This window comes from Pelodiscus sinensis, chromosome 3, assembly GCF_052426305.1.
Source record: "Pelodiscus sinensis isolate ZL-2025 chromosome 3, ASM5242630v1, whole genome shotgun sequence".
Taxonomy (NCBI): Eukaryota; Metazoa; Chordata; order Testudines; family Trionychidae; genus Pelodiscus; species Pelodiscus sinensis.
In genome coordinates this window covers 62,542,743-62,569,090 of record NC_143054.1, presented here as the reverse complement: position 1 = coordinate 62,569,090, position 26,348 = coordinate 62,542,743, and the positions used below count along the sequence as shown (strand labels likewise).

At 43.6% G+C, this 26,348-nt stretch overlaps 1 protein-coding gene across 3 annotated transcripts in view; it reads left to right on the top strand.

The window, feature by feature from the left end:
* Positions 1–3,049: 3,049 nt before the first annotated feature.
* Positions 3,050–26,348, top strand: part of SNAP91 (synaptosome associated protein 91) — a 126,519-nt gene continuing 103,220 nt past the window's right edge. The window contains exons 1-2 of one of the 3 annotated variants that reach the window (XM_006124205.5): positions 3,050–3,200; positions 4,097–4,256. In XM_006124205.5, coding sequence (XP_006124267.3) covers positions 4,127–4,256 — 130 coding nt within the window. In that variant the 5' untranslated portion in view covers positions 3,050–3,200; positions 4,097–4,126. The other 2 variants (XM_089777173.1, XM_089777174.1) reach the window with 2 other exon arrangements.

Below are 26,348 nucleotides of genomic sequence, written 5' to 3'. Positions count from 1 at the left end.
TATTTTAATAGAAAACTGTATCACTATTCAAATATGTCATTCCTTTAAAGATAAAACCTGTTTTCCTTAGCTGCTTCAAGTCTCATTAAGGTGAAATTAGTAAGGATTTAGAATGGCCTTAAAATAGCCCTTTAACACCCAGCATGGTGGTTTTTTATCATTATTAAAATACTAATATCCTAGTTAAAAATACCTATCCTATCTTCTGAAATTCAGGACATTCTAAACCCTTGTTAGTTTTACTGGGCAGAAGTTCAGAGCCACCCTTATTGCCAGCGATAAAACTTTATGATGAAATAGCTGTGAAAATTAAATGCCAATTCTGTGTCTTCTATTGAAATCAGATGGTACTAGAAAATAAAGAAACCTTGAATTATAGAAAAATATTTGTGTGCATTTCTGCTATTATTGCCTGAATGGCATCTCCAAAGACCCCCTCTTTTATAATAAACTGCTGTAAAAGTTAATGTTCCACTTTAAAATGAAAGGTACATTTAAAACATTCCTCAAAATATTAATGTCTATATTTCATACAAATAAACAGTTAAAGGCACGTATTTAAATTATAGACTTGTGCAGAATGGATCTTCATTCATGGTGCTGCAGTTGAGCACAGTTAAATATACTGTGGTAAATATATATTCTCATAAAAATATATTATAAGCAAACACACAGAGCAATCTAATTTCTTATCTTGGACTTTCTACTATGAGAAGATTCAAAGCTGCTCATCACCTGAATCTTTCAATCTCCAGTTTTGAAAATATCTAGATCCCTCCATATCTACTGAATATGCCAAATTTGTATTGTAATTTACACAATCAAGAGTCTGAAATAATATGTATGGGTGTGTGTGAATATTTCAATCTGTGTTAATTCTGCACCTTTGAAAATATTGTACCGTTAAATCCATGTGTTGTCTACATTAGTTGTAAAAGAATCTAAAAAGAAATGATCACACTTAAATTCTTAAAATTCTGCCATCATTCTCAGGTAGATATGAATATGCAATTTGAACAGTTTTGAATATCGTAATTTGCTACAGATTTCTTGAAATGCAGTAACCTACATTTTTGAGCCTCACTATAATATATTAATATTTCACAGGAGTCAGGGCAGGGGGCTGGAAGTGTGGGGAGGCTCAGGGCAGGAGACTGAGGAGTATGGGGGTGGGGTCCAGGAGTCAGGGCAGGGGATGTAGAGAGGTTGGGGGTGTAGGGGTGCAGGAGACAGGGCAAAGGAGGGATCAGGGCAGGGGGCTGGGGTGTACATGTGTAGGAAGAAATGTTGGGGGGGGCTGTGGCTGGGTAACATTACCTGCTGTGGGTAACATCACCTGCTGGTGGGTGGGTCCTGGGTGGGTCCTGCCCAGCTGCTACTATTTGCTGCCAAAGGAGCTGTGAGCCAGCTGTGTGCCAAAGACATCCTGTCCATAGGATAGTTCGGGGCAGCTGCCTCAAGCCCTGAGCTTTGGGAGTTCCAATGGCAGCTGCTTCAGTCATCCTATGGATGGGTCTCAGGGCTGCCTGGGGGATTACCAGGGGCCTGGCGCAGGGCAGCAGGAAGGCTGTTCCCACGCTCCCCAAACTCACCACAGCACTGGGGAGCTGGGCAACTCAACAGGCTGCTCCACCCCACCACCTTCTTCCAGCCCATTGTGCTTGGCTTCACCTCGGCAGTGGGAACAAGAGCACAAAAGGCTCAGTGAGAGTAGCAGAGCAGAATGGAGTCAGCTGCTGGGTTACTCCAGCTCCCACCACAACAGTGGGGGTGGTGGGGAACCCCTACTTAAGTCACTGGGGGAAGGAGGCTTTAATAAGGCGACAGAGCAAAGGCAGGAAGTGGTGGGGTGGAGAGGCTTAGGGGAAAATGTAGGGGAGGAGCAGGGCGTGGGACCTGTGGGGGCAGGGTTGTTATGGGGTTGCCACCCCCTTCACCTGGCTTCTTTCCAAAGGCCGCCCACAGCAGTGCATGCCGGGCACTGCACATGTACTGCCCAGCATCCAGCGAGAGAGGGGCAGCAAGAGCCTGGCTGGGAATGCACTTGCCTCCCCTACAGCATGCTCCTGTCAGCCTCTTTCACATTTGCCTACCTCACCTGGCTGCTTGTGGTGTGTGGGGCCACCTGCAGCAGGGGAGCCCTGAGTGCCTGCCTGGGAGAGCACTCCACAAGTTTTGCAGCATGCCTCTACCTGCATCAGCATTTCCAGAGTAGCTCACAAGGTCACACCACCTCAGCTTCATCTTTGCTGTCACAGAACAGAAGAACCAGTAATAGGGAGCAGATTTAAAACAAACAGAACATACTTTATCACACAACACACTGTCAACTTATGGAACTCATTGCCAGCGGATGTTGGAAGGCCAAGAGAATAACTGGGTTAAAAAAAGAAGCAGATAAGCTAATGGAAGACAGGTCCATCCATGGCTATTAGATATGATGGTCAGGGATGCATCTCCACGAAACCCCTTTGACTTCCATAAACTGGACCTGGAGAATAAGGAGTGAATCATTCAGCATTACCCTGTTCTATTCACTCTCTCTAAGACGCACCTGGCACTGGCCACTATGGGAAAACAGAATACTGGCTAGATGGTCATTAGTTTGACTCAGAATGGCCATTTATATGGTAACTGTAGTTCAGCTTCAAGAGGCTTAAATTAGCCACCCAAATATCTGCAGTTTAAAAGTGTCTGTGTGTGTGTCTGTGTGTACATACACCTGCCCATCCTCAAAGGAGCCTGGATATCAAACATAATTCAATAGTTTAAAATATTTTAAAATACTAAATGTTTTGCAAACGGTCAAAGAAATATTCTAATATGAACATAATCCCACCCCCGTTTAAAGGGAGAGAGACCCAGCCAGAAGATGAAAGAGGCAAACCAGGCAAGGAGGGAGCAGAGGCAAATGAGAGAAGATGGTGCAAGAAACAATGGGGGGTGGGGGGATTGAGAACCACGCGCAGCGCAGGGGAAGCGAAGCCCCGAGAGTGGCTGGAGGGGCTGGCTCACCTTGGGGCTGGGTGCGGGAGCCGGCTGGGTGTCCCCTTTAAGAGCGCGGCGTGGGGGGCTCTCCCTACGGCACCTAGCGGTCCGCACGTCCCGGTTTGTCCGCGCCGGGTCACCTGACTTGGCTGAGCCACAAACCTGAGGAGGGGCCGGGAGGAGCAGGAGGGCGAGGGCGGCGCGCCGGGCTGGTACATCCATTGCTGCGCGGCGGAATTGGGCTAGGAATAGCGGCGGGCGGGGCCGCCCTCACCTGGGGCCGGGAGCCTGGCCCGGCCTGCGGGCACCGGCGGAGGAGGGGCTCGGCTCGGCGCCGCGGCGGGCGGGGGCGCGAGGCGGCGGGCGCTTTCCCCGGGAGCGGAGGGAAGGACGCGCTGACAGGTCGGCTGCTGCCTCCCAGCCCTGCACGCGCCGCTGCCTGCGGCCGGGTCAGCTCGCTGCAGCCGCGGCATCCCCGCGGGGCCTGGGGTGCCCTGAGCTGCTGGGGCGGTGGGGGGCTGCTCCGGCCGGCGGCCTGCCCTTGCTCCCGGAGCGGCCGAGAGGCGCGGGCTGGGGGTGGGAGCGGCGCAGGGAGGGCACAACATGGCGCAATGATGCGATAATCCCCCAGCAGAGAGACGCGGGGAGGCAGGCGCTGGGAGCTCCCGTTTGCTGCAGTAGCAGCGAGGAGCGGCCCCGCCCGGGGGGCTCAGTCATTCCCGGGGGCTCGCGGGGCTGCCAGGAGCGCGGCGGGGGGGGGGGGGCTCGTCTTCTTCCATCTCCCCTTCGCCTAGCTCAGTGGGAGAGGAAGGTGAGTTCCGCTCGGCAGCGGCTGCTGCCCCGGTCGCGTTGCGCGAGGGACGCAGGTTGGTGGCGGGGCGGGGACGGATGCGTTGTGTGTGCGCTGCCTTTTCTTCTGCAGTGCCTGGAATACCCAGTCTTGCCCCGGGAGCTGCTCCGGGCTCTTCTGGCAACGCACGCAGCGGGGCGGGGGAGGAAGGATTGTCTCTGCTGGAAAGGGCCCCGGGGGCTGGAAGAGCAGCGTCTCTCCTCGCTTTGTCATTAAACCCGGACTGTCTCCTTCTCCCCTGTGTTTCCCCGCTGGCAGAAGAGGCAGCCGCACTAACGTTAGTCGAAGATGTCGGGTCAGACGCTGACAGATCGCATCGCAGCTGCTCAGTACAGCGTTACAGGATCAGCTGTAGCCAGAGCCGTCTGCAAAGCAACCACACATGAAGTGATGGGGCCCAAGAAAAAACACCTGGACTGTAAGCATCTCTTTATATAAGCATTACATCCTCAGGGCTAAGAAGGCAGCCTAGTGCCTTAAATGTTCTGACAATAGTATTTGATATTATCAACCCTTCAAATCAGAAGGCTTATGAGAGTAGCTGGTATGAGGGGGAGGGGAGGAATGGATTTTATTCTTGCATATCTTCTGTAGTCCCATAATATTGTTCCCTCAGCCATTTTCTCTCATTTTGACCTCTAGCCTTAGTCCAGAAAGGCAATTCTGAAAGGCGATGAGGGTTATTGTACCCACCTATGACTTGAGTCATGATTAGGTTGCTTTTTGACATGGATACTGAACCTGGAGCTAGAGTATTGATATATGTATGTGGTTATAATACAAAGATGGACTCAAATTTTATTATGTTGAGTCAAGGGGTTTTTTTTTTTTTTTTTTTTTTTTTTGAATAAGACTATTGTGTCAAGGGACCCAGTTGTTTGAGGAAAGCAACTATCTCATCTGCCTATCTGATGTACCTCCCACAGTGTTTTGGGAAGAAGACTGCTGGTTTGCTACTGTACAAACTAGAGATTTAAAATCTGTTTTGGACATAGAGTATTTAACTTGAAACAAGAGCAAGTGCACAAGTTCATGGCATCCCTGAAAAATAATGGCATATCTGTAATGTTTTGCGTGTGTGTGTCGGGGGGAGGGTGTTTTGGTAACTTAACATGGGTTCTTTCTGATTCACTGTTATTTCACTTTTGACTTTGAGAAAGAGGTGAGCAGAATTTAATCATACAGCGTAGAGCTAATTTTTACTGTAGCTTGGTTTGGACAGAAAAGTGTATTTGTACCGCAATGTCTTGATAGTCTTGTAAGGTATTTGAAAAATGAGGGGTTTTTTGTTTTGTTTTGTTTCATTTTTTGTTACAGATTAGCAAGATGTTTTTCACTGTTTAGTATCTGGAAATATTAGCTCAATAACTGTCTCTTTAAAGCAGTGTTTTATACTAATACTAGTCAATTTGTGTTCAAATATTTGTATTAAAATTATATTATACATTTGCTATTCAAAAGGACAAATAACTTCTGACAGTATTTCACATTCTAGTGTTTACTTCAGATACTCCTTGTACCTATAATCATTATGTAAACCCTGTACTTGAAAGTGGTACTTGCTGCAGATAGTCATTTGCCAGGTACACTTGAACACATGAGGATAGATTCGTAATGTGTGCTAGGTGTTAGAGTGCTGTTTAAGTTTTGTTGCCTCAAAGTAGTTATTTGTTTAAAAAATCATAATTGGCAATGATTCTTGCATATTGAATTTAGACAATCATTAGTACATGTTGCAACTGGTTAGTCTAGGTACATAAGTGCAGGTCAACAAGCTCAGTTAACAATATATAAGGCACTGTACTTTATCACAATCAGTAGAACCAGGAGTGACCCATAGCTAGGCCATGTGATTGTGGCTCACATAGTATATTCTAATTCAACAGAATCTGAGACTGAATATGTTCTATGTTTCTTGCCTTCATGATTAAAAGGTTAGCATCACACATGTGAAACAGGTGTAAACTGAATCAGCGCTATTTGAGTCTTCAGGCTTCAAACAAAGCTTCTGGGAGTTGTGAACTCTCTCCTGTTCCGTTGGACTCCATTAATAGCCGTAGGATACCAAATGTAAATCCTACTTATGTTTAAATATCAGTATTAACTATTTAACTACTGATCTCTTGAGTGGATGGGATGAGGAAAAGACTCAAGTCCACAGCTGAAATGGGAGGGAAGGATTAGACATGGAAAGAAAATGCAGTAGGCCGAGGTTCAGAAAGTGACAATCAAGTAGAAGAATAGAAAAAGCACTGGTCCTAAAGGTGAACATTTTCTCAGTGAATGAGACAGACACAAAACTTAAGTAAACTTCTAGTTGCTGCATAAATGCATTATTCTATCTCTGGCTTTGTCAGCAGGAGTACCTAATGTAAACAAGCTGTAATGTGAACTTTAGTAGTATGTAGTTGTAAATGAATGCCCTAATACACAGACCATTCCATTTTCCCTCTGCAATGAATTGACACTCAGTGATTTCTAGGGTTTGTAATTAACAACTTAAATTTTTCTGTGTCAAAACTGTGACCTTGAATTTTAAGCAATTTGGTCCTGTTGTGATCAAGACTAGTAAAATTGGATCACTTTTTGCCATATTGTTGGCTCTGAAGTGCAAGGATGAGAAAAACAGAGGGGGAAAAAAAAACTTGTTCCTAAAGCAGATGTGACTAAAAAGAGCAACTAGCAGATGAATCAATGTTAAGGCACCTGCTGCGGTTCTAATGACTCTAATTGTAATTAAAGATACTGTTTGTAGATTTGGAGTGAGCAATATGAATAAAAATTTCAGTTTAAACATGGAATGAAAGGAGTGTCATATGGGTCTTTTGTTTTTCATATTAGAGTTAGAAGGTGCCAGGGATAGATGACATTCAAAGAATCAAGTGACCAATCAAATGTAGATGTAGAAAAGGTGTTTCGAATGGTGGTAGGAGCAATAACTTCCTATTTGTGGAGAAATTAAAAGGCTGGAGGAGAGACATGAGGCAAGTGGAACAAGCAGAAGAAGATGCTATAAACTAGGGAAGACTTCTACCTGCTGAAGTAGAAAATAGTAAAAAGAAGGGTGACAAGTGGACAGAGAGGGTCATGGAGGAAATAGTAAATTGATATGGAGTGTCTTATTTCTAAGTAATGGATTTGAATATGGCTAAGACAATTTTTAAGGCAGTTGTTCCATGTCTTGTAGGTAATTTGGTGGTCTTGTTTCTATTCTTAGTTGTCATGAATTATGTTAGAGGCCACTATCTTTTTGTGTGTGTGTGTGTGTGTGTGTGTGTGTGTGTGTGTGTGCGCGCGCGCGCACTTGTTAGGAGTTACGATAAAGATAAAATGAGATTAGAGGCTGGTTTGCTATATCTTCTTACTGTATATTTTAGAAATGTCAGTCTGTTCAAGAACTCCTCCTAAATGGTAAGAGCTAGGACCACCAAATTTGGTATCAAGCTTACTCTTACATTACTCATAATGTAAACCAAGAAATGTTTATGCCCAGACAGTGGGATGTGCCTAGAATTTGATTTTTCTCATACAGTGGAAAGGGAGGGGTCTGATATAATGCAGAATGGCCACAAAAGGCTGAAAGGAGCCGGAGGTAGCTGACCCAGACCCTAACACCATTAGGTCAGCAAGAGGCAGGAGTGCAGAAAGAAACAGCTATCTACTATATATTTCAGGGTATGTCTACACTACCACCCTAGTTCGAACTAGGGTGGTTAACGTAGTCAATTGAAGTTGCAAATGAAGCCCGGGATTTAAATATCCCGGGCTTCATTTGCATCTTGCCAGGCACCGCCATTTTAAAATCCCCGATAGTTCGGACTCCGTTGCTTTCAAGCCTTGCAATTAGATGAAATTATCAAGGGAAAGGTATAACAGGGAAAAGAGCAGTGAAGCCTGAAGCCCAGTTGAGATGGAAAAAGGGGGTGGAGGTTGGGGCAACAACCAGCTAAAAGAATGACCAAAGAACTGAGTTGCTCATTTTGACTTGTTGCCCTCCCTTAGCTCAATTGACATAAGCAGTTGAGTGGAAGTATTCTGTATCTAGTGCAAATATGAAAACTTTCATCTTTTGGAGAGCAAGTTGTAAATGCACATGGTATACATCACCCTTTCCAGTTTCTGGAGATAAACAGGCTAGTGTGAAAGCGCTTGGCAAAGTCTGTCTAGCTAAAGTTATGAGGACTGAGTTAAGTATGGAATGTCAAAGCTAACAAGACTAAATCTGCTGTCTTGTATGGAAGATGCTCTTAAGTACAATTGCATAAGAGTACAGTAAGAGGTGTCTGTGTGTAATTGTGATAGGAGTGTTAGCCAGCACTCGGGGTGCATCTAGACTACACTCTTTTGAAAGAGGAATGCAAATGAGGGAAGTAAAAAATGCAAATGAAGCATTGATTTATAAATCTCAAGCTTTACTTGCATAATCTCGTCCTATCACTTTTTTGGAAGAGATTTTTTTTGAAAAGAAAAGCAGTCTAGACGGGGTTCTTTCAGGTGGGGGGGAGGGGAACCCAAATCTTTTTTGAAAGATCCCTGTAAACCTCATTTTTTCAGGAATATGTGTTCTTTCAAAAAAAAGGGGGTGTTTTTTTAAAGAACCCAGTCTAGACTGCCTTTTTTGAAATCTCTTCTGAGAAAGTGATTGGAAGAGATTATACAAATGAAGCGTGAGATTTGTAAATCAGCAGTTCATTTGCATTTTCTATTTCCCTCATTTGCGTTCCTCTTTCGAAAGAGGAATGCAGTCTAGACATACCCTTGGTGACTAACGGGTTAAACTCAGGTAGCTAGCAAGAGTGTTGGCAGGGGGCCAGAAGAACCAATGGGGATTTAGTGCTGAAATTTGAATTGTATTTAGAAACCTTACCTGCTCTTCTTGAAAAGGAATTCTAAACTACTGGATCTGCACCTTTTAGCCCTTAATCAGAATTATCATGCTTATAAGAAATATTGGCTGTGGGAGTGAAATGGGCCTTGAAGTATGGATTGGTACAGATCGTGAGCAGAGGGGAAAACGTGTACTTAGTCGTGATCAGGGTGTTTTTCTTTGTTTTGGTGGTTTGGTTAAACTTTTCTCTGCAGGGGCGGATATAGGGCAGGGCGAATGGGGCGGCCGCCCTGGGCCCTGAGCTTCAGAAAGCCCCGCGCATGCGCCACTGCGCATGCGCCGTGGCAAAGGGGGGGCCCTGCAGATTTAGGCTGCCCGGGGTCCTGCAAAAGGGTTATCTGCCCCTGCTTCTCTGCGTGACTCGATGCATTCCCTCCCCCATTCACTATCTAAGAGCATACCCAGAGATGTTCTGGGTTTAACTCTGTTGCTCTGTAACACCTAGCAACTATGTATGGTAGAAGAGCGACAAGAATGATTAAAGGTTTAGAGAACATGACCTATGAAGCCAGGCTTCATGAACTGGGCTTGTTTAGTTTGGAAAAAAGAAGATTAAGGGGGGACATGATAGCAGTTTTCAAATATCTAAAAGGGTGTCACAAGGAGGAAGGAGAAAATTTGTTTCTCTTGGTTTCTAAGGACAGGACAAGGAGTAATGGGCTTAAAGTGCAGCAGGGGAGGTTTAGATTGGACATTAGGAAAAAATTCCTAACTCTCAGGGTCGTCAAATATTGGAATAAATTGCCAAGGGAGGTGGTAGAATCTCGCTCTCTGGAGATATTTAAGAACAGGTTAGATAGACATCTGTCAGGGATGGTGTAGACGGAGCTTGGTCCTGCCTTGAGGGCGGGGGGCTGGACTCGATGACCTCTCGAGGTCCCTTCCAGTCCTATGATTCTATGCTTTATCAAGTATATCTGTCTGTTTTGTTAATAAAAAACTTTTTTTAAGGCAATTTTGATTCTTGTGTTCTGGAAAGAAACAGGTGGGTGTGGGTGTGGGTGTGGGGGTGTGTGTGTGTGTGTGTGTGTGTGTGTGTACACCTCAGACTAAGACTGCAATTTATGTTCTCTGTTTGGTTTTTTTTTTTTAAAGCTCTCTTGTGGTAAAAGAGCTTGGGGTACCCTTTGGGAAGGAATTGAAGTGTTCCTCCCTGGTTAGTTCGGTTTTTAGGGTTTAAATCACTGGATGGTGGCAGCTTTTGTTTTTCTCAGATCCAGTGCATCTGTGACCGGGAAGTTTTTGTAAACAGAGCCTATAGAGGCAAGGTATTTAAGGTCTCTTGCGGGTCCCCATCTTCTGAACTTGGAGTGCCAGAGTGGGGAACAGCCCTGACAATGTATAATTTGTTTCCCAGATTTAGTACTTGTATTTTAAAAGTATTAATGTTTGAAATATGGCTCATAAATAAATCTCGTAAAAGGCAATTTAATCTGTCCTTGTAAGAAAAGGAAGCGATTTTGAGTCTGCGGTAGCTGTCACTTGCACTAGGAAGACTGCTGTCTTAAATACCATTTTCCCTCTTCCCCCCCCCCCCCACGCTTTTGTCGGACTTGATAGATGGCCTACTATCATTAAGTAGTGGTTTCCCCCGTGCTGAAAGATTCATGCACCTACTAGCCAAAAGGTGATAAGTACGTTACCTTGCTGATAAGGTGAGTCACCTTGCTGCTCTTCCCAGGGCTTGTCTAAACATGGGACTATGCAGGAATAGCTAGTGAAATTTAAATTCACATCCTACCTTAATCCGCATTGTCTTGTAAACATAGATGAGTCCATAGTTTGGTGCAAGGGAAGATAATTTGACTAGCTGCCTGCTCATTGGCTACAGCTTTATAAGCCTGTAATACATACCAGAAACATGAAGGTACCCAGTCTCCTGCAAGATTTTTTTTTTTAATGGCTTCTACCTTCGTAAGGCAAAGGGGTTGTTCTTCACAGCATGTCTTCAAATTCAAAAGTCTAGTGTCCTAAAGCTTGCCTTTTGTCTGAAACCAAAAATATCCCCTTCTATCCTCTGCTAGTACTCATTGATTCCACTGGCAGGAGATGTTAGGGCTATCTTCCTGCATATTATGAAAGATGAAGGAAAAAATGCACTTTAGGAATTTGACTTCTGGCTCATGTTCAGAAGACTATTTCCACAGCCACAAAGACTAGAACTTCTAGAAAACAAGGTTTGATACCCCCAGAAATCAGTGGCTTACCAAGGAGACTTGTTTTATACTCTTTGTTGGTGAATGAGTTATTTATACTCTGCTCTGCATGAAAAGATTTGGAAGTTGGTTTAGGTCATTTTGGCATAAAAGTGATCTCAATTGAGAAGATAGGGTATCAGGTATGGTGGTCAGCTGGAGCATAGTGTTGTCTGTTGTTAGTCAGAGCTGGGAGTTCTAATTCTCTCCCTAACTCTACCACATGTCCTTTGTTCTGTATGCAGATCAAGAGCACTGTTGCATGTTAGTAGTCTGATGGGTTACCAACAGAACAAGGTTACCAATGTTTTGTAGAGCACAGTCCTTCATAACCTTTTTATATGCAGTATTAGGTTTTTTTTTCTGTAGTCTTCTCCTGCACAAGCGGTCTCAAAACGAAATGAGAATCCTTTCTATCCTCCTTGATGGACTTGTAGTCATCTTGGGTTTATTTGGGGACCTGCAAGCTGCTGCTTGTGAGATAAGACCATGTCCCTGATGCGTGGTGGAAACTGGGGCAAGACTTGGATCCCTTTGATAGTGGAAACTTAACTTCTTTTTCCAGGAGGATGGCAGGATGCCTAATCAAAGCTTTGTTTTAAATACTTTGGCACTAGTTAAAGCCATAACTTGATATGGAACACATCCGCTGAGTCTCAAATATTCCTTACTTAAAATATGATTGAATGTCACGACCGACCAGCTTAATGTGTGACTTGCTGCACCCATGTTAATCTGTTAGACCTGGATATGGTACAGATTGTCAGTTTCTTCTAAACCTACTATTGACTCTAAGTACTTCTTCCTGCCTGCTGGTTTGAGGTTTCCTTTGAGGAAGGGGATCTTCTCTCTGCCCCACAGACAGCACTGGTTCCCCTGGATGTCTCTGGAGAGGGAGTTTTGCTAGCATAGAGCTGGCAGGCTGGAGCGCCCCTCCCCCCATTTGTTACCACTTTATTCAGTGCATATGTTAAACACTTGGTTTAACCATTTAAACAGGATTTTACCTCCCTAGTGGCCACTTGTGCATGTGGTTTCAAAGTGCTGGCTGCTTTGCTTATCTCAGACACTGGTGGACCAAGGTCAACTATAAAATAACATGGCCTTTTGCTTTCCTGTTTGTGTGTCCTTAGTATAGTGACATGCATAAAAGTAAATATCAATACTGTATATGGCTTGATTTTGGTCCATTACAGAGAGTCAATTAAATAGTTCCACAGAAACAAACAAAGGCTTAGTAGCCTGTGTGCCATGTTCTGAGGTCAACAGTCATGGGCTCTTTAGGGCCAGTAATGAAGCAAATAGTTTGAGTTTCTTCTACTGAGAATGCTCTGCCAGCAGCACTCAAGTATTTACATTTGAAGATTATTCAAATATCAATCAGCCGCATAGTTACAGTGGGCTACTCTGTACTACATACGTGACTACTCAGTGACTGACTGCCTTTCAGGAGCTGCTCAGTCACTAGTGACTCATTCTATGGGGTCAAACAGGGTTCTGTTGCTGCTTTTGCTCAACCTGTATATTAGGATGTGGGGGAGACTGATGCATTAATGCTCATAGTAACCTCAACATGCTAATGATTCTTGGTTCGTTTTCCTTTTACAAAGGAAAGCAAAGCAATTCTGTTCATGCTGGCTCACAACTTCCTCTTCCCCTATTCTTTTAAGGAATTCCCAACAAGGCACTGAGGCGAGTAGAGGGGGCGGTTCCTGGTTAAGGGTGGGAGCAACAAAAAGAGGTTTCCATTTTATGGTAGTTCCTCAAATGTAGAGGGAGCATTAGTCTTGCTGTGGAGTTTTGGAAGCTAAATTGGCCAACTCCCATGCTGAAAGCCTACTGGAATCTGATTCTCTTGCTGTTGTAGTTCCCTTGCTTGAAGGAAATTTAGGGCATGTCTACCCAGCAGGGCAAAAGTCAAATTAAGCTACGCAACTAAAGCTGTGCAATTGACGCAACTCAAGTTGAAAGGGCCAAAAAGACAAATTAAGCTATCCCACAGCAGGAAGTCAAAGGAAGAACACTCTCTTCCTTCGATTTCCCTTACTCCAACTCCTGTAACCCTTATTTCACAAGGAGTAAGAAGGCTGTTATTTCAAAAATAATAGGCTTGCTGTGTAGATACCCTGTTGGTTATTTCGGAATACCGTCAGTTATTCTGAAATAATACTGCTGTGTATACATACCCTTAGTCTCCTCTTCAGGAGGCACCAGCAACCTTTAAGAGTAACTCCATATGTTTCACTCTGTAGTTCTTCAGTTTTCTGGGTTGCTATGGTGTTTTATTGCTGCACTGAAATGAGAATGTATAAGAGATCAGGTGGGGAAGGTAAATGACTGTGGGTTACTGATGCTGACATCAAACTCTAATTTTTTTCATCAGACTTAGACAGTAAATTTGTACAACTTTCCCACTGTCTGGCCAATACTGGGTTTGGATAAGGGCTTGAGGGATGAAGTTAAACCTGGCAAAGACACCGATGCTGGCAATTGTTAGATAGGAAACAGAAGACTTGGCAGAAGCAATATCTTCTCCTTTCATCAAGGGGTTGCATCTCTTTCTAAATGCTTGCAAACTCATGGTCTTGTTGGATCCTCTCTACAACAAAGGAGCTTTCTCACTATTTCACAACATGGTCACCTTTGTGGTAGAAGTGCTATACAACAACTAAAGTTTCTTGGATTTTTGTTAACTTTCTCAGTTGAGTTTTCCATCTTGTTTTGAAGATGGTGGGTTTTGTGGTCATTTTTATATTCTTTGAGAATGAGTTAACAATTCCTTATCAGCTGCCAAGAACCTAATCTCTTGTGTTCACAATTCTTATTCTTAAGGCTGACAACTTCACTGTTAGAGGAATGTAGCTACCATGTAAGTTTGTCACTGGGACTAAGTTTCTTCCTTAGTAGCTGGAGGCAATGCCATATATGGCACTGGAAATTGGACTTGAAACATCAATCCAGTGAATGAAGCTGGAATGCTTTGCTTTGTGAAACATTGATAACTCAGTAAGCTGCTGCATTGCGAAAAGACGACTTTTTAGGGTTGGCCTTTTCATAGGTGTGGTATGCTGAATGGCCATGATAAAGCCTGAGAGTTGATGTGGCGCAATCCAAATCCCACAATCTCAGTCTCTTGGCCAGCTGCATCTAAGAGGGTGCATATTTTACCATCTGAAATGCAAAAGGAATTTGAGGGTGAAGACTGTCTTGACTAGGTTGCTACTGCTGATTATATCTATAAACGCTATCCGGTATTGTGAACACCTGGGAATCCTCCACACTAGTGTCACTGGTCTTACTAAGTTTAAGTTGATTTTATTAATTCTCCTGCTCATGGAACAGAGAGTGTACATTTCTGTGCTCTCATTCCCGGAGAACCTGGCTTCCTGCCAATATTATGGACTGCTGTCCATTGAAGCAAGTGAAGTTAGAAGCAGTGACATCCCTCTAATTTCTGAGAGATCATCTGCTTGATCACACTCATAAAGTTGGCATGGATTCTGGCATACAGATCAGAAGGCCAAGCTGACATAGAAGCCTAATGTGGGAAGATGCTGGAGGCTGGTTGGGCTGAGGCTAACATTCTTATTTGTGATGGTTTCAACAAATATGCTTTTAGTGAATTGTTGCAGGTGCACCTGAATTGCCGGGTGCTTCTGGGGAACCAGCACAGACCTCTTTGCACACTGATAGTCTAACAGGAAACTAGAATAGGTTCTTCAGCCAGCTGTTTCACTGAGAGCTGATATTTTAAGCACTGGGATAACTGAACAACCTTGTCTGCCTTTGATGTAAAGACACATATCTGTCTGTATTATTGACACATGTATTTTCTCAGTTTCCTTTCCATAGCTTCATATTGCTTTTAAATAATATCATGATTTAGAAGTGTGTTAATCTTAAAATTAAGTCTTATGCTGGCATTGTAGTGGAGGCTGGGTACTTGTTTTCCCTCTTGCTCTAATCTGAAATCATGATCCTCGCACTGTTTCAGGTGATGAACAGTCTGGCAGGAAATCAAAGTGTCAATTCTTCTCCGGAGTGAACAGTTTTTTGCCAGGAGTCCTTAACAAATATTGTAGATTTGAATGGTAGACTGAAGTGACTAAGGGAGGAGCAAATGCAAAGTCAGCTTCGATTGGATTTTTTGGGGGGTGGGGAGGGGGAAGAAGAGGGTGTGGTTTTTTTGTTTGTTTTTTGTTTTGTTTTTTCTCAAGTTCTGAAGGTGTTTGAAACATCATCCATAATTACTTATGGCTACTAAAGCTAGATTGGAGAAACTGTCCATGTCTCTTTACAGAAGAGCAATGCTAGCATGTCTTGAAACTAGGTTAAGGATTGTTAAACTTGTCTTCTCTTCTTAAGAAAATTGAGAAGACTGTGGCCTGCGAATGGTGGTAGTGTGTAGTTTTCAGGTTTCCTTTAACCCCCTTGTAAATCTTGGTTTAGCACTGACCCCCTGATGGTGGCTAACACAGAAGAGTAGTGTTTGTAGATATAGTTGGCAATGTAGGCACTGGTAAATAGAGCTTGACATGAACTGACTATTCTACGTTGGAGTAGCTCCATTGTTATCCTGTAAGAGCCCGAAAGATCACTGTTGTATTTTAATTATTTTATTAGAGTACAGTGTCTACACGGAACTTGAGAGGGGTCATGCCTTCTTTTCTCTTGAATCGCTTAAATCTATATAAGAGTGTGACGATGGACAATAGTAGAGATAGGATAGGACGTGGAAGCATGCAGTTTTAGCAGATAATAGACAAATACATTTCTGATAGGCAACTGAAATAAGGTAGCAAGCAAAGCAAAAATAGATCTTAAAAGACGGATATGAGAAAAGTGAGGACAACTGGGCACACAGGAAGCAACTGTTACCCCAGGCTTAAGGAGCAGAGAGCAAATGTCTCAGGACAATTGGAGATAACCTTGAAGTTAGTCTTCTGTTGGTTATGAGTTTACATTAAACCTGCCCTTCATGATTTGAGCTTGTCTCTTGCAGGCTGCCTTTCTCTCTGCTTTGTTGTAGGTTTCAGCTGGGACTCTTGAGCTAAAAATGACTTGTATGTTTGAGGGATGAGCTCTTAGTACTGGACCTTTTGCTTAGGGATCTGTTCCCTATCCTTTGGTCCCACAGAACCTAAGGGTTTGTCTGTGTGTGTTGTGCTTTTTTTTTTTTTTTTTTTAAAAAAAAGCATCCGTTCTAGTGATCAGTGCAAAACCCTAATAGATGCGCTTAAACAGATTTTAATCCTACTTAAACTGAATGTAATGTATGGTAGTAACTTTCCCAACAGTAGTAGAGGTTTTTGTTTGATCTGTTGGTGGATGTTGAAGCTAGGTAGCTTATTTTCTGGTTCCAGTGGCTACTGCATCTCTTTGGTGACTGAATATACTCTATTGCTGGGGTGGGCAATAACTTTTCCCCAGGGGCCACTTAAAAATTGTTTTGAAGTAGCCCCAGGCCACCCTGGAAGGGATGGGGCCTAAACAGGAAGGGGTGGGGCTACCTGGGGGTGGGGAGCTTCTTTGCCCCTCCCTTCCCACTAGGCACTCATGCTCTGGAAGAGTCTTGGCATGCTCCCCAAGCCAATCAGGGTCTGGGGGTGGGGGAGTGTGGGAAGCCGCCTCCTCGCTTAGGGCCAGGCACTGAGAGTTTATAGGGTTGTCAGATGCCCCGCATTTTCGCCTCCTGGCTGGGGAAAAATTAAAAAAAACCCAGACATTTTAGGTGTCAGTATTCTCTGAATTTTTTTTACTGGACAGGAGCCGAAAATACCAGACTGTCCGTGTGAATACTGGACACCTGGCAATTCTATGGACAACACACAAGTGAAGATTGTGCTGATACAATGTGACACGCTTTTGTTTTTTCATTCAAATTATCACTTCTTAACATGGCTCCATGCATTCAGCATTTTCTGTTGGCTGCACAAAAAGTTTCTTAATATAGAACTGCCTTTTTTAGAAGAAGCTTCTACCCCGGAGCAGAAGCTTCTACTCCGGAGCAGGGTGCAGAAATCTTCTTGACATACTAGTTGCAGATAGATGGATGGAAAAGTTCATATTACATAGTAATGCAAACCAAATGACCATTTAAACTATCACTTCAAGCTGTTTTACTTCCAGTGATTCAATAGAAATAGTAACTAATGTGACTGCAATTGTAGAATCATCTTTCATCCATGCCAGTACCAGTATTCCTACCTGTTCTTTGTCCAGTTGTCAAATCTGCAGTTCTTGAGAATCAAAACTGCATTGTAGGATAAAAATCTGCAGAGTATGGAAAGCTAAAAATGCAAATGGTGTAAAATTGAAAAAATATAAAACGCAAGCTGCTGTACAGATTGTTGAACGAAATATCAAAAGTGACAAAAGCTCATCTCTGAAACTTAAATCAAGCAGCTACAAAGCTGTCACAGTGCTGCAGAAACAAGAATTTTGTTGTTGCCTTTTGTTGCAAATGGGCTGTGCCCATGAAAGCTCATGGTGCCATCTACATGTTTTGTTAATCCATGAAGTGCTACTAGACTATTTTTTTTTATGTTTATCTCATAAAATGATCAGAAACATAATGTGACCAGAGCAGTAGGATATGTACTGTGGGGAAATGCATCTTCTGCTTCCAGTGCTAACTAAAGTAGAATATTGAGCCCTGCCCTGGAGTGTCACAAGCATGCTAGGAATGCTGAAGGGGCAGTATGTCCAAGTTTGTCCATCTGAAGGTCATCTTTCCTAAGTATTGCATTAAGACAAAGCAGCTCCAACCCAGATGATCTCAGTTATTACAGTGGGACAGGAAAACAAGAGTTATTTCAAGCTGCTTGTTACATATCAATTCATCCATGCCAGATGCATATTGAAGCATTAATAGGAAATAATTATGGTTACTACAGCAACTGCAACTCCAGGGTATTTTGAGACTAGCCATTCAAGTCATGGTATCAATGCCAATTTTGAGTTTCTGGAAGGGTGCTTATCTTTAACTACCATGTTGGATTTCCTGATTATTTTTTTTTCTCTGTGATTGTTAACAAGTCACTGTACATTAATGCTGTGTTTGGCTAGAAGCTTTTCCTCCATGTTCAACTACCTTGATTGAAGAGAAAGTACTTGAAGTTTATTAGCCTTTGCAATGGCTTAAAAAAAAGATTGCACTTCCCCTATTTTAAGAGTCTGCTTTTATGCGAATTTGTCTTGGTCAGGATAAAAGAAGGCTTTCAATTTTATGTTATCACCTTACTTAGAAAGTAGTATTGTGGAGTTTGACCCACTGTCAGGGATATTGGAATAAAACTATTATATTGTCCATTTTGACACTTTCAGCATAAGTCTTCATATATTTAATCTACTTTTACGGTTTGAACAATACCAATAATACAAGGCTACGTCTACACTGGCATGATCTTGTGCAAGAGCTCTTTTGCGGAAGAGTTCCTGTGCAAAAACGCTTCCAGAAGAGAGCTCTTTTGCACAAGAGCATCCATGCCAGTGTAGATGCTCTGTTGTGCAAGAAATTCGTGTTGCCTGTCTACACTGGCCTTTTGAGCAAGAACAGTTGCGCATGAGGGCTTACTCCTGAGCGGGAGCATCAGAGTTCTGGTGCACAAAGCACTGATTTCATACATTAGAACATCCGTGTACTTGCGCAAGAACTCGCGGCCAGTGTAGACAAGCAGCAAGTTTTTGTGCAAAAGCAATTGCTTTTGCGCAAGATCGCACCAATGTAGACACAGCCCAATGGTTTTATGTACATTTAATTTCCTATATTATCTTTTTGGGCATGTAGACTCCAAGATTTTAAAGAAATGGAAGAGGTCCATAAAGAGTCAGGAAGTAGTTTCTTCCCCTGTAGGAACTAACTTAATATGAAAATGTATCTATTTTGGGGAAGGGTAAGTAGAAATGACAGCAACATAATCTCTTTAGAAAAGCAGGACAGTTGGTCACCATAAGGGTTCTCAAACTTTGTGATACCGTGACCCCCTACAATGCTAAATGAATTCGTGTGATCCCACCCTTACTGCTCCATGAGTAAAGCTAATCATTTTAATGGGATTAGGATTGGATAAGAAATAAATATGCCAATAACTTTTGATAACTAAATATTTATTGGAAATAGACAATATCAAATTTGGAATCATATTGTTTAATGTGAAGGATGAGCTTGTTTGTTGTTAATTTTTGAAATCTGCGTTTCATTTTCGAGATTGCAACATCTTATTTGTGCAAATCAGGGTTTTCTGCAGTTGCTGCTATTAAAAGCAAATATCAATCAAAAGTAAATGTGAAACAAGAAATGAGTGGCTGACTGATAAGCATGTTCATAGCCTTCTCGCTTTAACCTTTGTACTCCTTTGCACACTGACCTAAAATTCAGAGAGACGTTGTTGAGAATTTTATTTTTAAAGTGGTGTCAATGATTTGCTCCTCCTCAGTAGTAGTGTACTAGTAAACACTGCGCTGCGTTGGCAGAGACACACGTGAATATTTGCAAAAAGCCGAACCCAACCATCTGAGATTACAGGATCGGCGTTTAGATCGTCAGTGGAGACATCGGAGACACATGAACATTGCAAGAGAAGCCAAGCCCAACTACTGGTAATCACGTGATTAATGTCAATGGATTGTCAGTTGAGATGCCAGAGACACACATTTTTGCAAGAGAAAAAACGAATCCAGCTGTGATTTCCCCCCCCCCCCCCAGTGGCTCGTGACCCCCTGGGGAGTCAGGACCCACGGTTTGAGAAACGCGGGGTCACCCTCTCTTTTTTTTATGCCGTAATAGAAGAATTAAAAAAGCAAAGATATATATATATATATATATATATATGCAAAAAGCCATTAATGTAAAAGGAAACAATTTCCGTACAATACAGCTTGGAGTGCTTTGCAGCAAGATATTTGGACAAATACTATAGCTGAAGACTGACCAAACATGATCTAGGTTCATAGTATCTGCAGTTCCATTAGCTAGGATAAAACTGTGTTGGTTCTGGTGTTTGATTAAATAAGTCAGCTCAGATGGAATCAGGAAGAACTTACAATATAGTAAATATCACTTATTTAGTCAAAACAGTATGAAAGATCAGCAGAGCCCCTGCCTGAAGTGCAGTATCAGGTTACATTAGACAGCCCACTTGTGGCAACCATTTACTATGAATTACACAAAAGAAACAGGTACATATACTGTAAGAAGACATGTGCAACAGCTCATTTGAGAGTAGAATTACACTAAGGTATCGTATTGGTGCTTTTCTACCATAACAATTAGGATCCTCTGAAGTATACACTGAATTGCAGGGATTGGTTTGCTGTTTATGTAGGAGACAATGGGTACAGAACTGTCTTTCTATATTTAAAGTTAGTGTGACTGCAACAGTGGTATGAAACTTAAAACAATCTTGGTCAACTCTGCTGCTTTCTAAATAGACACTCTGGACTGCCACTACATTAACAGGGTTTCTATTGGTAAAGCCGTAATGCACCAGAATCAATAACCAGCCACACCCTTCCATCTTAAAGTACTTGTTGATTACAGGCAGTCCCTGGGTTACGTACAAGATAGGGACTGCAGGTTTATTCTTAAGTTGAATTTATATGTAAGTCAGAACTGGTACATATTGTACCCCAGGTGTCCCTGATTCAGCCACTGCTGAAACTGACCAGCGGCTGACTACAGGAAGCCCAAGGCAGAGCTGCTTTGCCCCGGGCTTCCTGGAATCAGCCGCTGATCAGTTTCAGCAGCAGCTGACTTGGGTACACGTTGGGTAGAGCAGTTGGGGTGCTGCCAGGTTGGTCCCCGCAGCGCCGAGGTGTGGCGCTGCGGGGAACAACCCGGCAGCACCCCAGCTGCTCTGTCCCAGGCGTCCAGATTTAGCCGCTGTTGAAACTGACCAGCAGCGGCTGAATCGGACACGCCTGGGGCAGAGCAGCTGGAGTGCTGCTGGGTTGGTCCCGCAGCGCCGCTCCTCAGCGCTACTGGACCAACCCGGCAGCCCCCCAGCTGCTCTACGCCAGGTGTCCTGATTCAGCCGCTGCTGAAACTGACCAGCGGCGAGAAAAGCCTAGTGTGCTGGGGTGGGGGGGCGCGCAGCTAGTGCGGGCCTCCCCTCCCCCCCGCAGACCAGGGAGACGCGGAGCGGTGGTCTGCTGGGGGGGGGGGGCGGCGGCGCAGCTAGTTCGGGGTTCCCTCACCCCGTTCTTAAGTAGGGATCTGACATAAGTCGGATCCACATAACCCGGGGACTGCCTGTACATCAAAGACCAAAAATCTTATCCTAAGGGACTTGACAAAAGCCTGTTGTTGGCTTTTATACTTAAGATCAGTTGGTCTCATAATATTAATAGCCTCCTTTGAATTGCAGTGTCTTCCCCCTCACAAATGTGTGTTGATCCATTCGGAAGGAATGCTGCCCTTGCTAAGTTACGAGAATATTTAAGCTCTTCCTAGAAAATGAATTCTTCAAGGCTGTGCTTGTAATAGAGGTAATAATTGTTTGGGTGAGGGGGTGGCTTGTTGCTAAGACAGTGAGTATGGTATCTGCCACTGTGACTTGCCCCGAAATACACTCACGTACTTGTAAACTGTCTCAAGCTTCATAAAAGCTGTTCTAAAAATATTGATTTCTGGTGTTTGAACTGTCTACAAAAGGCGATAGAGTAGAATCTGAGAATAAATTGTAGTTAGGAATAGGGATGTTAAATGTCGGTTAATTGAATAGTTGAGTTAAATTCGTATTCATTTAATTCTTATTGGTTAGTTAGCCCTGCCCCCGGGGACTATAGAATAGTTAACAGCCAGTGCACTCCAGCCTCATTCCTGACGAGTCCTCTACCGTTCTGTGCTGCTGCCTCTGTATCAGAAACAGCAGTGTGGGGTGCCAGGCTGAAGCTGGTCTGTGATGGGAGCCAGTTTTAAAAACTAGCTCCCCTCTCAGACTGGCTGTCTATTCCCCTGTGCTGCTGCCTCTGATAAAGGGTGGCAGCTAGGGTTGCCAGGTGCCTGGAAGGCCACTTGGGACACCCCTCCCGCATCTGGTGGGAGCGTGGGGATTTAAAGGCACTGACTTTTGGTGGTGTGGTTCCCCCCCACCCCCCCGAATCTTTTTTCCTTGCCATGTTTGGTATTTTTTGTGAAACTATCTGGCAACCCTAGTGGCAGCAGCCCCTGTTACAGGCTGGGTCTGAACTCCTGGACCCATCACAAGCCAGAACTGAGCCAGGCAACTGGCCAGCCTGCCAAAAAATTTACTGGTGTGTGTGTAGTCTATAGCATTAACTGAAAATTTTGCTTATCGGTTAATCGACTATACTATCACATCCCTAGTTAAGAATCACAGCAGTAGCTTAGAAACAAAAAGCTCTGGAATAATTCAATTTCCCAGAATTCCTCTTGGTTTTGAGACTAGAAACCAAATTAATCCGAATATTTTTTTAAGTAGACATTTGGACTGATAAGTGTAACTTTGGCCCAGATTTGATTATGGGGAGGTGTGTGTACGCTGTATATGCTTCTGGTTACAACTAAAGGATGTAAAGGGTTAGCTGAACTGGTGGGGTGGGGGAAGCACAGACAAGGGCTAGCCTGGACAAGCTGGCGGGCAGGTGCTCCAGCTTGTCTCGAGTGGTCCTTTGCTTGCCCACTTCATATTGTTTAACTGATTAACCAATTTTTAACCAGTTAGCCCACTAAATGGAATTTTACATCCTTGCTTGGTTTCAATCCACAGTGTGCAAGTCTGCTACAGCAAGTGGCTTCAGAATCTGGCTGTTGTAGTACAAGCAATAGTCATTTGTTTTCAGCTTTGGAGGTGTCTGGTTCAAACCCTGGTATATCAGCCAAAATGGTGGAGCAAAATGGGCTCAACCTGTTTTCACCTGTGGCCATACTGACTAGGCAGTCCCTGGGTTACGTACAAGATAGGGACTGTAGGTTTGTTCTTAAGTTGAATTTGTATGTAAGTCGGAACTGGTACATATTGTAGGGGAAACTCTAGCCAAACATTTCTCCAGAGCTCAGTTTTATTCTCCCACACCTCACTTCCCTCAGTCCTTTATTCTCAAGCTGTCTGCTGAGAAAAGCCGTTCTGCATCTCCCTGGTCTGCTTGGGGGGAGAGGGGGGGCCCTAGCTTCGCGTCTCCCTGGTCTGCTGGAGGGAAGCAGCTAGTGCGGGGTTGCCTCACCCCGTTTGTAAGTAGGGATCCGATGTAAGTCGGATCCATGTAACTCGGGGACTGCCTGTACTGTGTATTGAGGCAGCAAAATAACTCTCAGGAGTGACTGATGAAATCCTTGCAATGCAGTAATAAGCAGATAATCAAAGGTAGAGGAGACTGAGGGTGCAGGATTAGGGATGTTACATTTCAATTAATCAGCTAATCAAGTAGTCAATGGAATGTCCATTGACTAGTCAATAAGGGGAGTGCTTGCTATCCCTGCTGTGCCTCTTGCTTGGAAATGTACAAGAGCTGTCTGCAGCTTTTGTCTCTCTCCCTTGGAAATGTACAGCAGGAACCCACGCCAGTGAGGACCGAAGCAGACCCTGCTGGCACGGGTTCCCTTCTACGCCTCTTCCTTTGAAATGTAGAGAAGCCCCAGGCAGTTCTTGTACATTTCAAAGGGAGAGCAACAGCAGTAGGGACTGGTGTGAGCGGGACTATTTTGATCCCCACTCGTGCTGTTTCCCTTCTGCTCCTCTGCCTCTCCTGCCCCCATAAAGATGGTACTAGAGGGAACTGGCTTTTATCCTGGATTCCCCCGCCACCAGCACTGGCTCCTGCTCTCCCTGCCTCCCTTGCTGCCTCTCTGGTAGAGGCAGCAAGTGGGGAGGGTGTGGGGGGAAGCGACTAGTAGAGTTCCTCCCTGAGTACTTGATAAACATTTGCTTATCAGGTAGTTGACTGGTCACTTACCTCCCTATGCAGGTCTATCCTGAAGAAATTTTAATTTTAATTGCAGCAGAATTGTACAGAATGAAGCAATATTGACAGTTACAGACCTATAAATTAATAGGAACATGGAACAAAAGTTCTGGAGTATCCAACATGGATTCCCTTATTATATTTCTCTACCAAATGAGTGCCAAATATCCCCAGCCAGAGTTACTGTTACTCAAAATATAACGTTCCTAGAACATACACAATTTGTGTTCAATTGACAAATGTAGATACTTCTCTGGGACCATAACACCACAAAGTAAATGTGATGTGAGTCCCAAACACTCATAAAAAAAATTCTCTTCCTCTCATTTTAGATAACCCTAATTTCTGTATGCCAGAAATCTATGAAAGTCTTCAAAGTACTCTTTAAATTGTCAGTAATTTAGGGGAATGTCTAGACTTTTTTTTTTCCACTTCCAATTGCCACTAATAAGGCAAATTTGGCACACACACAATCCCATCATTTTTCAGTGAGGACAGATTGCAAGTTATCCTCTAACCTAATAAAATACGTATGCATGGTTATCCTCTTTTACCCAAGTAGTTAGCTAATATTTTGGGTCTTGGTTTCTATAGAAGAAATTGATGGAGGCAGAAACTTGTTTAATGTAATCATTCTTGTATACCACGCCCTCTCCCCTGCCCCGATTCCCCCCCAAAAAGCATGGTGTTATTTCCATGAGCACACTAGGAATCAAGCAGGAGACAGCTTCAGTTTTTCAGTTCTCTTTTTGCTGAACTAGCATTTTACCCCCAGAACATCTTAGCTTTCTCTCCTCATGCTATCAGTGCTTCTGTCTGTCTTTGACCTTCTGTCTGCTTCTGTTTTCTGTTGTTGTTTCTCAAAAGTTTCTACCTTCACCATGTCAAAAACCCAGTTTCTGTTCACATTCAGCTCCTAGAAATATTTCCACATTCATTGCTCAGCTTCTATCATGTAGGCTGTGGTTTGGGCAGTGGTTATTATTGTTTCCGCTTTTTTTCTGTTGTATATGTGCTCACACACACTATCTTCAAGGTTTCATCCAAACCCCCAATATAACAGTAGCTATTAAAATTAGTATAAAACAAACCATATAGTCAGGGCTGCCAATTCTGAGTCTTAAAATACTTGGCCTTAAAGCTCCTATAGCTGTGTGACTATTGTACTGTCAGTTCTCTGTGTGTGATGTAAGCGACTAGTCGACTGTCCGATTGGCATATGCTTATCAGATAGTCACTAGTGACTCTACTAGTCACTTCCCCCCACTTGCTGCCTCTATCAGGGAGAGGCCATGGGGGGGGGGAGGGGTAAGCAGGATCTAGTGCTGCGGTCAACTGGCTTAAAAGCCAGTTCTCCCCCTTCCCCAGCACCGTCTCCATGAGGATAAGGGGCTGGGGTGCAGCGGGGAACTGACGGTGCTTCCACCTATCGAAAGCAGAAGCACTGCAGGGAGCCTGGAGTGAGGTAAGGACTCAAGCAGTCCCCTGCTGGCCCAGTGCTGCCTGCTTTTGAAATGTACAAGAGCCCTTCCTGGGGCCCAGAAAGTGGATATTAATGAGAAGCAGTGTTATTTAACACTTTGTTCTCTGCCACTCTTGCCATCGTGCCAGCCATGATTAGTTAAGTAGATCCTTTATGATCATTCATTGTTCTTTGATAATGGAAAAAATGGCTTATTCATGTTGTGATGACTTTTGCTCACCTATCAGTGAGTTGTAGCGTGCAAAATCTAGCAGAAAAAAACACAATAAGATGTGTTTTTTTGTCCAAAATGTCAAAGTTTCTAAAGGAAAAGGTGTGTGTGATCATGAAGTCACTTAAAAGCTGTTTATTTGATTGGGTTCATGGAGTCTTTGTTTCTATTAATTTACACCATAGTCTTTGGCACTGGAACTCTTCAGCACGCTTAACACAGCATGCTGCCATACAGTTGCTATCAACATCAGTCATTTGCCTGTCGACTGGAAATGTACTCTGAACCAGGTGAAGCTACCATGTCACCAACCGTTGCCACTTGGCAGTGCAGACAATAGTAATTTGCACAGTTATAACTACTTGCCTAGCAGTCATTCAGTGCAGTCTTTCAGTGTTCTTGTTCATTGGACATGCTGTATTAACATTTCAGAGCTCTCTGAAACCTGTGAAGTCTGTGTGGCCACGTAAGGCAGGTCTACTCTGCAACTTAACACCTGTGTCTGGCCCTTGTCAGTTGACATGGGCTCAGGCTAAAGGGCTGTTTAATTGTAATGTAGAAATACGGGTTTGAGTCTGGGATCCCGACACAGAAGGAGAGTCCCAGTGACTGGACCTAGGTCTAACTCCAAATGTCTACACTGTAGTTAAACAGCCCGTGGGCCTATTTCAGCTGGTTTTGTGCCACCTGCCGGTGTTGGGCCTACATCGGTATATCTGCACTGCAATTAAAGAGTACCTGAGGTGGTTCTTCCTTGCTGGAAAAAGTGTAGAACAGAAACTTTCTCCTTAGCTGTGTTTAGTGGGTTT